This window comes from Phoxinus phoxinus (genome assembly GCF_949152265.1).
Source record: "Phoxinus phoxinus genome assembly, chromosome: 18".
Taxonomy (NCBI): domain Eukaryota; kingdom Metazoa; phylum Chordata; class Actinopteri; order Cypriniformes; family Leuciscidae; genus Phoxinus; species Phoxinus phoxinus.
In genome coordinates this window covers 13,805,461-13,818,795 of record NC_136893.1, presented here as the reverse complement: position 1 = coordinate 13,818,795, position 13,335 = coordinate 13,805,461, and the positions used below count along the sequence as shown (strand labels likewise).

The 13,335-nt window shown below is 41.0% G+C and overlaps 1 protein-coding gene across 3 annotated transcripts in view; it reads right to left on the bottom strand.

Moving 5' to 3' along the window:
- Positions 1-105: 105 nt before the first annotated feature.
- The window catches only part of spen (spen family transcriptional repressor), a 35,533-nt gene continuing 22,303 nt past the window's right edge, over positions 106-13,335 (bottom strand). For all 3 annotated transcript variants that reach the window (XM_079587920.1, XM_079587921.1, XM_079587922.1), the window contains 5 exons: positions 5,622-13,323; positions 5,171-5,515; positions 4,861-5,055; positions 2,259-2,417; positions 106-2,062 (listed from right to left, as the gene is read on the bottom strand). In XM_079587920.1, the coding sequence (XP_079444046.1) occupies positions 1,931-2,062; positions 2,259-2,417; positions 4,861-5,055; positions 5,171-5,515; positions 5,622-13,323 (8,533 nt within the window). In that variant the 3' untranslated portion in view covers positions 106-1,930. The remainder of the gene's footprint in view (positions 2,063-2,258; positions 2,418-4,860; positions 5,056-5,170; positions 5,516-5,621; positions 13,324-13,335) is intronic.

Here is a 13,335-nt window from a genome sequence, read left to right as displayed (position 1 = left end):
AATAACCAATCTGAACTAAACTGTACATGATAGGCAAGTATTACAGTGTAAAATTGATAGTAAATGGAGATCAGAGTGAAGCAAAAAAACAAACACCAAGACAGAGTGAATGACCATTTAATGATCTGCAGAGGTGTTAACAAACAAAATTTATTTTACATCTTTAAATGTCCTCATAGAGGAACAGCAAAATATACGCAAAATGATGAAATAAAATAAATCAGACAAAATTTTAAGATCAGCCGTTCTTGTTTTCTTTCTTTTGGTATTTTGATATTTTAAAGTTGTATATCAAAAATGTAAGTGCCTTCAAAATAGCCATGAGCGAATTTGTAGTAACCCAATGAAACTGCAAAACTAAGACTCATGGTTTACTTTCTGCATCGGTTTTCTTTACATACTATTGTTTTGTCTCACAAAACAAAATAGTGACCCTGACATTAAACAAAAGACAAAGAAGAAAACAAAAGAAACAAAATGAAAATGATTATTTACAGCTTGGCTCAAGGAGACACCAATGAAGAAAGGAGACCAAAAAAAGCCAGTCTCTATCATGTCTCCTGACAGATTTGTACATATTTTCATCTTTTTTTTTCTCTATCTCTCTCTCTCTCTCTCTTTACAAAGTATATTTACCACTTGCATTGCACTGTTCTTATTGGACATTCAGAGGTATGTTAAAAAAAAAACAAAAAAAAACAGTGGAAACCAGAATTGAACACTTCAGGGGTCCTACGGACAATATCATAATTTAGGATCCCCCCAATAGTTGACAATGACAATAAAAAAAGACAGAAATAGAGGTAGGGGACAAAAAGCATAAAACAAGGCAATGTAAAAGCAGGCCTTAAAGATCAAGCGACAAATACAAAGTCAAGTATCAAAATAAAACTAGATAAATCTCAATTCATTTAGCTTTCTCCATTAAAAATTATGGCACAGGATTGATTTCAAAAACATCAAAATAAAAATAAAAATGAAATGATACTCAAGTGGTAACTGACAGTTCACTTTCACGGTTGATGGCAATAGGTTGTCAATCTGGTTATGCTTGTCATATGCAGTGTCTACCGACTGCTTTGAAAGTCTTTAAATATACATCATATTTACAACCAGGCCTTCACCTGATTCACTTTGCAAGTATTAAGAAAGCGAAAAAAAGTATACATACAATCCCCAATTGAGGCATCAAGTGTAAACTGTACAACTTACAATGCTCCAACATTTTGTCCCTTTAGGAAAGAACAAGGGCTATATTGAGAGCAATTTCTACAAATAACATGGAAGTAACCTTTTTTTACTTATGACTGAACAGTAACTGCTTTATATTACATTATTCTTTTTTTATTTTTATTTTTTTTATAAAATGTGTCAAAGCAATTCAATTGAACTACTTTGACTTAATAACATTTTTAGTCTCTACCACAAATGGCTGGTGAATGAAGCATGTCCAAGTAATAAAGTAAAATTACAATTTCAATAACCAAATTTGTACAAACTTGTTTTTCTTTTTTTTTCTTTTTTTGATTTTCATAACATAGTGCAATGATTGGTCTGATTATTCTTCAGAAAAAAGAAAAGAAAAAAAAAAATCAATAAAAAAATTCTCCCATGTCCTAATAATCCCAAAGATCTTCAGTGTTTTAAAAACCATAGATACAAATCTCCAAATGAAACAAAAGGGAAAAAATGATCAGAGAATTGATCGTTGTGGATAGCTCCATTTATCCCTGTGTACTTTAAGGTGATACACAGTTAAACGAAAGTGGCAATGAGTCAATGGATTAAAAGGCTGGTGAAAAAACAAAAAGAGCGAGTACATGGCCAAGAAGGACATTGAGGTGCTTTCCAGAGTAAAAAAAAAGAAGAAAACTGGCAAGTCTCAAAGGCTGGTGTTGGCATGTTGGTGTGGAAAGCTGGGATCTCCCTCTTATACAGAAGCTATGACAATCATAAGATGGGGAGAGATACTGGAGATGCTATTGAGAAGGTCCGGAGCCAGATGAGACAAGTGGCTCTCAGAAAACTCACAAGGAGGGAAAATCTGGACAACATAGGCTGGCTACAAGGAAGACAAAAGAAAATTATTTGTTAGTGGAACGTCCCATTTTAAGTCAGCAGATGGCTAAATTATTTATTTTCACATATGAAAGCATCTAATCTTCTATATGTGGCTAGACATGAGAATCTTGCTAAACTATTTTCTTTCAGTAAAAACTCTGCACACGATTATCATTTTTATTCTTAAAAGAACTAACCTGATTCGAGCCTGGGTTCGGGACATTGATAATTCCAGCAGCTTGTTTTGCTTGCAGGTAAGTGATAAAACCAGTTTTAAGAGCATGTGTCTGGTTGTGGACATCCTCTTGGTCCAATCCACAAGGCAATGCCAACAGAAGGCAGTATTCATTTTCAGCCTAGAAACAATTTTTTTCCTTTAAATTCCAAATATTATCCTGACATTTCAGTAGATTTTGTTTCGCTTTGATTTAATAGATATATTTAAAATGAGATTTAAAGTGCCCCTATTATGTCTTTTTGAAAATAACCTTTCATGTAGTGTGTAACTGCTCTAAAAGAATGAAAACATCCTGCAAAGTTTTAAATCTGAAAGTGCACCGTATATAAAGTTATTGTCTTTCAAAAGTCAATGAAATGAATCGTTTTTCAAACGAGTCATAAGCCGGTTCGTTGTGAAGTCAAGACGAAACATTAGCATATTGCCCGCCCACTTATTGAGCATGCAGACACCAGGGAACACTTGAACCCCTTCAAACCAGCAGCTGATTCCTGTGGATACTGGATAGCATCATGTCGAGAAGATGCTGTGCTCTACAATGTGAAGGTAAAGCCAGTTTTATTTTTCACTGCCCAAGGAAAAGCATGTGAAGTATCAGTAGTTAGAATTCATCTTTACCATGATACTACAGCAGTATAATCCTAAACTTTTGCTGTTCCCTTTATTTTACTTACGACTGCTTATCAAATCTCGGAGTTCAGTGTAGGATTCGCACACCGTTTGCTCTTGAAAGATGGTGTTCAAAATGCTTAGTTTTGAGTTTTATATTGTGTAGGTCTCCAGCTAACTGGCTAACTCACATTATTACGGTCTTACTGAAATACTTCAGCTGATCAGTTGTGGGCAGTGTTGTGGGTAACGCGTTAGAGTACTCTAATTACCTTTTTCGTGAAATGTGTAACTTAACGCGTTAGTTTTGTGTGTTAAGTAATCAGTAACTTCGTTATTTTTAAAAAAAAGTAATCCGTTATTTTAAGGAAAGGAAAATCCCGAATAAAAAAATTTCCCCAGGATCAAGACAGTGTTTCTGCGCTTCAATACCCCACCACCCTCCAGCGAACCCGTGGAGAGGCTTTTCAGCCTCGGGAGTCTCGTTTACATGCGCTTCATTAAGGCACACGCGCGCGGTCTCTTGCTCTCTCTGCTGTGCACGCGCTACGCGGTTCGGAGCACAGACTCTGTCTCGCGGGCGCGCTCGCTCTAGATTCCGGGAGATTTTAACTAATTCGCGGGCATCAGTGAGCCGCTATCAATATGCGGGAGACTCCCGGACCTTCCGTTAGACTTGGGATGTCTGCATTTCTATACTGAATTAATATTGGCATTATAAATATTGATTTTTTTATTGAAATAATAGCCCATCCGCGCATCTCTACTACCCGGGCTGGGAAGGTGTGAATTGATTAATATGTTCTGTGATAATAAATAAATAAAACGCTATGTGGAATAGCCTATTGATGACTGTCTTTCCTGTTATTGTTATCCTGCAGTGTTAGTTTAGTCGGATGACTGACGTTATTCATTGCCAGGAGTCACGACTTCTAGGTGCATTTAAAGGGGGCCGTGTCTGTAAATTAAGCTGCAGCATGTGTGAGGCGCTGCAAACGGCTTTTAATTTTTGGTAACGCATGAGTACTCTAACGCGTTACTTTTATGAATAGATAACGCAGTAACGTAACTGATTACTTTTAATTGATGGTAACGTTGTAACCTAATTAACTACTTTCCAAAGTAACTATACCCAACACTGGTTGTGGGTCACTATTACTTAAAACTGTGTCTATTAATGCAGATTGTCTGTCGTTCTCACTACTTTGAGGAAAGATTAAGCATGGAGCAAGATTTGTTTTACCAACGTTTATGTTACATCAGTCATTCATGCTAGAGCTCGGCTAATGATACAGTTTCCACATGTTCGCCGCAATAAATTATAAAAATACTCTGTAAATAAATAAGTGCAAGTAAAATGATTGGTTTGTTTGATGGATATGCACTTGTTAATGCTGAGGAATAACAGTTGCAACATCTCATAATGTACCTCAAACTGAGTAGCGCATCACTGAGAAACGTCCTGCTCGAGTCGTCCTTGCGATGGAGGTTCGGGTTGAATAACTAGTTCTTCTAATGTTTCATCATCGGACTCGCGCTAGGATTGATATAGTAAAATCAACGTCATTGTTCGTTTCTGTGTTTAGTTTACAAGCAGAGCTGACGTGGTTATGCCAATGGGCGGTTTTGTTTTAGACACACGCGCTGCACGCAGTAGACCAATCACAACATACTGAGCTGTCTGGCCAATCAGAGCAGCTCACAGAAAGGAGGGATTTAGAGAGATTGATTCATCTGACGAGTCGTTTGAGAATCATTGAAAATGTGGTGATGTGCAAATGTATATTATGAGAAAATTGAACCGTTTTTTTTTTACCTTTGATGCATGTAAACCTGTTGTAAGAGACTCCAAAACAACATTAGGAAACTTTAAAATAGCATAATAGGGGCACTTTAAGACAAATCCTTAATATGGTTTGAGAAAGAGGTATAAAATAAGACAGGATACTTACAGTCATACGTCTTGCAACTCCCTCAAGTTGTGAGACCTCTAAACGCATTCTCTGGGCAATGCGAAGAAAGGCACCTCCTTCTGGTGGTGGCAGTGAACGGTGAGCCAGAACATTGTTACCAGACACAAAGTGTAGCTGTACTGCTGCAGTGTCATTCTTAAGTGCCAGGTGACCTTGCCAAATAATTGGGTATTTCTGTTTAAAGACAAGAAACAGTTACAACCACAATGACAAAATGTTTTATTATATCCATTGTACTTCTGAAGGAATTAAAAATCAATAGAAATAATAGTAAAATAAGATTACAAACCGTTAACAACTGCACCATATCAACGGACCGAAGTCCTGTGTGGTCAAGTTTAAATTCTGATCGCATCTGAGAAGAGGCTGAGGATGGACGTGGCAACTGGTTAGAAATAGGTCCTTGAGGTCCCTTCTGCACAGTGATAGGCAACTCCAATTTGGGTGTTATATTCACTGGAGAAGTGTAAGAGGGAGAGCCAGTCTCACTCTGAACTCGAGATATGTGAGACAAATCCATGGAGCTTGGGTGTCGAATGTGAGAACAGTCAAGTTTTGATTCACCAAAACTTCCCACAGACTCCGAGGAGACAGAGGGAACCTTCTGTCTTTGACATTGATCAACTTGTGAGACCTAGCGAAGAAAGCACATCTTAAATCAAGACAAGATTTATATATCATGGCTAACATAACTTATTACTGTATTGAATAAATTATAATTGCAGAGCACAAAAACTCACCTGAGATGCAGCAATTCCACGATTAGCCAAATTAATTCCAATTACTGAATGACTTGGATATTGAGAATGGAAGCCACGCATTTCTCTGTAGTATTCAGACATGGAGTTTGGATTTCCAGTATGAATCAATTGAACTCCTTGAGAAGATACCATCACAGAGCCAGGGTTGTGCCCTATTATCCTGCTGTCTGAGTGAGGGGAGGGTGTCATCTTCAGCTCCATTGCTTTTGGTGCATCCCTCACAATATGTGGAGCATTCTTTACCACAGGAGAAGCTTTAGAAGTAGACGATATGTGTGAAGATGACTGCATTGCCTCTGGTGTTCGAGTTTGGCGATTTTCTACAACACCTGGATGGTCAGTTAAATGCTGGTGCACAAGTAAACGCACATCTCTGGCATACTGATCTAGACGCAATGCCCTGTGATGCAGACCTTTGAATTCAGGCTGCATTACTATGCTTTCCGGTTGTAACTGTGGTGCAGAAGCTCTACGAAGTCCTTGTGGGAGATTCAGCATATCATCATTGCTTGTCTCAACCTGGCCACCACCAGATAAACCTGCATGTGACTTCAGCACAACATCTGCAGATCTGCAGATCACTGCAGGTTGAGGAGTCGTGGAACGTTGTGGAGGTGCAGATCGAGGGGATAAGAGGTTTTCTGAACGGATTCCATAACCTATTCCAGATAACGATGCCGTACTGGCTCTGACATCTCCTTGGGACAAATGACCTATGGGCATAGACTGGGTGACACTATGAGGGGGCATTATCACTGATTGCTCAGCATGGTGTATATTTGACACATACTGAGATATAGGGCCAGCTGGTCCCAAAACTGAGCTGCTAGGAGGGCAAACTTTTGGAAAGGGTGACGTGGAATGGCCTGACGACCTTGGAGAATGTGAATCTTGCTTGGGTTGTGAGACCACTCTTTCATGTGGAGCACTTGAACCTAAAATGTGATTGCCTACCAAAGATGGATGGTGTGGGCTTAAAACTGGTTTAACATTGAAGTTCTGTGATGGTTTTATGTCAGTTTTCATTGAAATGGTTTCAGTTACTCCATTTTTCTTAAAATGCTGCTGATGTGTAATTGACTGGCTATACCTCAGAAGTTGAGGATGGCTTGTGGACTGTTGGAAGGTTTTCATAGAACCTCCATGTTGACCAGTGTGGTAGGATGGTTCAGATTTTTCAGAGCTAGGACATTCCTGATTAATCGAGGAAATAACAGGCTGAGCACTAAAGGTATGACCAGCTAATACTACCCCTGCATGTCCATAACCCGTAGGTGTCTGTGATCCTTTTGGTGTAGATGGGTAAGATGGTGGTTCTTGTTTTATCTGTGATTTTGTTACAGACTGCTGAAACTCAATATCAACTGCACTGGCTGGTGGGATTTGACTTATTTTAGCTATGATCCGCTGTGGTCCCTCTGTCTTTTGTCCAGAATAACTCAACACTACCACACCCTCAGATGTATTGACCCTTAAACCAGTACTTGACCCTGTGTTACAATGTGTGCTTTCAACAACAGGGCGCCCAACACTTCCGCCATCCTCAGAGGTGTTAAGTCCATGATACTTGCTATTTTCATTCAAGCCTGTACAATACTTCTGCTTGGGTATAGACATTCCAGAGCTACGGTTGCTTAAAGAGATCCGAGGAGTGTCCTCGAAATCAAAGGGCATAGGGATCCGACTAATGACTGAAGTAGCGGTGGAAGTTACAGCCAGTTTCTCCTTTAAGATCTGCGGAGTACCACATTGTTGCAGAAGAGGCGGTTGTGGTGGTGCTGTACAAGGTACCCGTCGAGTTATAGGGCTAGGTCTATCTTCAGGTAGAGAGGTCTTTAAAGGCAGCACAGCCTCAACTGAATTTTCATTATTAGACATCCGTGGATCTGCTAATGTGGTTGTGAACTGCATACCTGGGACTGCATTGCTATTTGAAGCAGATACATACTTTGGTTCCATTAGAATCTTTCGCAATGTGCTGGAGCTTGGGTCAATATCAGAGGCCTTTGTGTCACGAGGCATGGGAGGATTTCCTGGAGGTCCCCCAACTCCTGGTGTAGACAAAGACACATTAACTTGAGGTTTAGGGATAATTCCCTTCTCCTCTGTCCTGGTGTTCCACTCAAGGGGGGAGAGAGGAGTCTTAGAGGATGTAGGTGAATTCAGGCAGGCTGTAGATGAAGTAAGGGTAGATGCTACTGGCTCAGGAGATAGCTGCTGTGTCCTTGAATAAGAAGGACTGTTATTTCCAGAGTGGAAGGCAGATTCTTGAGGTTCTGGCTGGTCGACAGCAGGCTGTTCTGCCTCTTTCGGTGTGTCCAGAATCACTGTAGATGTAGCTTCATGTTTGCATGCAGCAGCAACAGTGACTACAGCTGCTGCAGCTGCTGATGTCGCTGCCTTAGGGTTGGCGGTTTTAATCTCTTCTGGGATAGATTCTGGAAGTTTGACTGTAGTGGACTCAGGTTCCAGCACTGCATCCTCAGCTATATGTAATTTTCTGTTCAAAGTAACCTTCCGACCTCTGGATTTCTTTGGAGTTTTTGGTCGTGCTCTTCCTCCTTTTTTGGCTGCCTCTGATAATGGAGATTCTGTGAATGAAGTATCTGTTTTACATGTTCGATAAGATTTTGAATCTGGAACTTTAACACGATCTTGTTCAGATTGTACAGTGGTCTTTACAGTAGAGTTTGTCTCAGGTTCAATAACCTCACCTGATACAGGCAGTACAAGTGTCTCTGGTGTGGGAAGGAGGGCTGTGTATGTTGTTGGAGCAGAGAATCCATCTGCATCACCAGATATATCCTCAGCAGTAATGGAATCAATTGCAGCTGCCAGTTCAGTTTCACTTGCTGGATTGGCAGGCTTTTCTACCTCTGTATCGTCTGCAGGTTGTACTATGACAGGTGGTGTTAGGGTTGGTGGCTCAGTACAAGGTTCTTTGTAAGGTGCTGGAAGCTGTTCATCTGTAAGTTTTGAAATATTCTCCACTGCCCTTTCCAGTTCCATTTGACGAGCAAGCAAGGCAGCAACAGGATCAGTAGGAGGCTCCATTTCTGAAAGAGACTCATCCTTTTCATCAGTTCTGTGCACATCTTCCTCTTTGTGGTAAACTCGGATGGTTGACTCTTCTTTTACTAACTGTGGGTCATTGGTTTTCAAAGACCCTTCTAAACTTACAGCTTTGTCCTCACCTGAATGAAGGGCATTCTTAGCTGCATCCACAGTGAGATTAATAACGTTGACAGGCTTATCTTCAGGCATTGTTTTGGTATTTCTTGTTGGCCTTGATACCCTGATTTTCTTATCTAATGGCTGTGTTTTTTCTACAGGAGTGATTTCTATAACGGCATCAGTTGTTTTTTCCTTACCAGAATGTGCAAATTCATTTTCTCTTTTAGATATGTTATGTTGTTTGGTATCTTGTGACATCTGTCCAACTTGCATTGAAGTATCATCTTTGGATTCAGCTTGGTGATCGAGGGCAGGTGACACATCAACCCCTGCTTTGTCTGACTGAATGGATTCTGGGCTACCTGGCACTTTGTCCAATTTCAATGTTTTTCTGCTTTGTCCTGCTCTTATTGGTGAAGACTGCCCTTTTTGAGATCGTGGAGAACGCCATGCCTCTGCTGGTTTAGATATTTCTCCACTACATGCTGACTCTTTATTTTCAGAGTCTTCACTCTCAGAATTTTTGGTATGATCTCCCTTAACTGGAGACATTTCATCACCTCTTCTACGAGTCTTGGGTGGACGACCTCTTCTACCAAGTGTGGTTACCATATGCTGTGTTCCAGCCTCCTTTTCACTACAGCGCTTACGGGTGACACGGGGAGGTTCTGTAATCTCTTTTCCTGATTGTGGAGCTTCATCCTCAAGGGGTGTTGCATAGACAGATCGTACATTCCGTCGCTGTCGTGTTCTGCCATGGTTTGTGTTTGATTCATGGCCCTGCTCTGAATCTGTAGCATGAACAGGAGATTTCGCTGAGTTTCTGGCGTCAGCAATGAGTTTTGTGGAGTCTCCTCTGGGGGATGAAGATCTTTTTAGCTTTTCTCTATCAATGCGTTCACTCTTTCGTGTAGCTGGTTTCTCATTAGAAACTTGAGGGATTGGTGTTGATGCTGGTGAGACAGTTTTTACCTTTTTACTCTTAGGTTGTTTACGCGGTGTATGTACCAGTTCAATCTCAGGTTCTGTGTCTGGCAGCTCCACATCTAGTGGGGATTCAACCTTGTGAAGATAAGTATTAGCAGGTTCCATTTTTATTTCTGAAAGCTCAGCAATCTCTTGAGCTTGACCGGGCTTTGGAAACGATAGAGAAGATGCCTGAAAAGGATCACATTCTGGCTTAACATTACTTAAAGATGCACCAGGAGTAGGTGGTTTGACATCAATATCCTGTTCAACAATTGGGCTTACAGTTCTTTTGGACTCACCCAGCTTTTCATTAGGTTCTTTGACAGTCACATCTTCCTTTATCATGGGTTCAGGAGGTGTAGTACTCACAGCAACAGCTGTGTTCTCCTCCTTTAGGTTAATTAATGGAGAAAAATCTTTTGGAGCATCTTCAGGCCGCTCATTCACAACTGCTCGACCATCTAGGTTTATTAATGTAGAGGGCAAAACTGGCATATCATGCTGCACAGAAATCTCTGAAACTTTAGAGAGAGGTATTGGTGATGTTATAGCTGGGATATGACTTACTGACAACTCTTGGGAAATTTCTGATACATTGGGGGATGGCCCAAACTCTTCATCCAGTGTCTTCTCCTCCTCCATCTGATCATTTACACTAACTCTTTCTGAAATGGGCAGCTGTTGGTTCTTATCTCTTTGTTGAAGTTCTAAGAAGCGACTATGAAAAAGTACTCTTGGTTCTTGAGAGAGGTCTGTTCCTCCTGCTCCAGCTTGTTCCCCTTGGGAATCATTTGGAATACTCTCTCTCCAAACTCTAACTTCAGGGTCGCTATTTTTCCGCTCAAGGTGTTGAAGTCGCCTTGAGTCCTGTTCAAAGATGGAGCTATGAAGAAAGCGTGAAGCAAAGAGCTCTTGTCGTTCTTGTTCATTAGGCTTGGCATCTTCCTTTTTAGCATCTAACTTTCCATCAGAATCAGAGCGAATTTTCTTTTTTTTCATGTACCAAGAAGGAATAGGTCTTGGAGTGGGTTCAGACTTCTCCTTGTCTGCGCTATTTCGAAAGCTTTTGAATTTTGAGTCATGACCAAGGAAAGACCAGTTTTCTTCCCTAGATGAAGACAGTGACTTAGCACGCTCGAGTAGAGCTTTGGTGTCTGGCGTTATGGTCTTATCCAATGCAAATTCATAGAACTTATTCTTTTCAAGAGACTCAGAAGACTTGACATCTGAAAGCTTCTCCTCATGCTCTCTTTTGAAAGAGTTTAGCTTTAGTGAAAGGTGCCTACTTTCACTATCTTCATCGGAGTCTGACTGAACCTCCCCAGGCTCTAATTCACATTCAGGTCGTTTTCTGATACTTTCTCGTTTAACAAAACTGGTAGGGAAGCTCATTTCTCCTCTCAATGTGGCCTGCCTAATATTGCTTTCCCAACAGAACTCCTCTTCTGTCACTGATGCTTTCACTTTCAAAATCTCTGCATGTGGCAAAAGCCCTTGGTGCACTGTGTTGCCAATATTGTATTTTGATACATCAAAATGCAAGCATTTTTTTTCCATTGCCAATGGTGAATCTGGCTCTTTGTCCAGCAATTGTGATGCATTTCTCTCCTCCTCAGAAAAGGGTGTCACTGGAAGTGAAGCAAGTCTCCTTTCAGGTTCATCATTTATCTGTCTAAACCTCTGATAATCTTGCTCTCTGTTAGTGCCAAAATCAAATTCAAATGCTCCTAACTTCTTTCGCTTAGTGGGTGGTGAATCACCAGTTACATCTTGAGGTGGTTTTCCTAACTCATGCACAAGACTTCGATGCTCAAAGTCTTCTGCATCAGTGCTGGGTGTGCTTTCAGTTTTATCAGATTTATCACACTCTAGCAATTGTTGCTGTAGACGACGGTTCTGCTCCATTTGTTTTCTGCAACTCTGCGAGTGATCAATATCCGAGACCAAACTTTCCTTACTTTCAGAATCTCTTTCCAGCCTTGAGGGTAGTACGTTGTAGCTAGTTAAGTGCTGCTGTTCTTGGTCTCTAGAAAATTCCATATCTACACTTCCATCATCAGAGACTGCAAGACTGAAACTTGGTTGACTATTAGCTCCAAAAGAACCTATCTTTTGATCAAGACTATCTAAGGAATCTAATGCCTCCTCAATTGGTTCCCCAAGTCGGGCCTGAAGGTCTAGACTGAGGCCTACTGACATTACAGTGTCTAGGTCTTCGTTTAGAGTACTAACAGTAACCATCCTCTCTGGCTTCATTTTTTGTTCTCTCTTGTGTGCTGCTTTTCGTAGCAACTTTTTATCAAAATCAATGTCTTTCAGCAAAGGTTCATCAATAAATCTCCTTAACTTCCCTTCATCCTCCTCCTGACTTATCCTCCTCAAATTATCAGCCTTTCCAGATGTTTCTTCAAAGCGCCTCTTTCGTGCAGCCAAGCGGTCAGCATCCACAGAAGAGATGGTGTCAAATTGAAGATCAGTTTTGAAGTATTTTTTGTTTTTCACCTTGCCCTCTTTATCCACAACCTCAACTTGACTAGCCAAGCCCTTCTCCTTGAGATGTTTTCCATGCTTAAAGAAATCTCTAGCCTGAGTGTCTATGCGGAAAGGCATACTCTTGTGATCAACTGAGGGTGGGGTGGTTGGAGACCGAACAGAATCACTCCCAACCTTTGTTTTTTGTTTTTCACTAAGGATACTATCTATTAATTTCCCTTCCTTCTCCTTTACTCTTGTCAGCTGTACAACACAAGGTGGCAGATCAAGTTTTCCTTTTCCAGAGTAGTCTTTGACGAATGATTTACTGGCTTTACCTCGCAAAGTTAAGCTAGCTTCTGGGCTAGTGTCCCTGTCAAGTTCAAGGTCTGTCTCTGATGATGGAACAGTGGGAGATGCAAGTTTTGATTTCCTCAACTTCTGCTTCTCAGTCCTGTCCTTATCTCCTTTTTCCTTACGTCCAGCCCGTCTTTCTTTTTCTCCTCCATTTCCACGATCCGCCTCAAAGACTGATTTGTCTTTCTCTGATTTATCACTCTTATTGTGCCTCTCCAAACGAATTTTATCTGGCTTTTCAAATCGTGGTGGAGAAAGTGAGCTGCAGCTGCCACTTTGCTCAGATGAGCGGCTGTAAACATGATGTTCAGAGTCACTGGGAGGACGTTCAGAAATGGATGGGGAGGCAGCAGGGCTAGCAGGACGACGTGGATGGGATGGGCTTTGATTGTGTTCAATTGTCCGTCGACCATGGTCGCGTTCATGATCTGTTTCAAACCTCTCTCTTTCCCTCTCACGTTCTCTTTGTAAGTAGCTGTACTTTCGAATATCCTGCTCATATGGGTCTCTATAATCCCTGTATTCACGGGGGTCATCATAGTATCGTGGATCATAGTAATCTCCCTGGTAAGGATCCCATTCTGAATAAAACTCTCGACTTCTGGCAGGATATTTTCGACGTGGATCCTCTGTGTAGGAACCTGGGGTACGCACATTCTCAAAGTATGCCCGCTCAGCTGTGAACTCATATGGCGGCCGGCGCTCATCTCTGCAAAAAAAT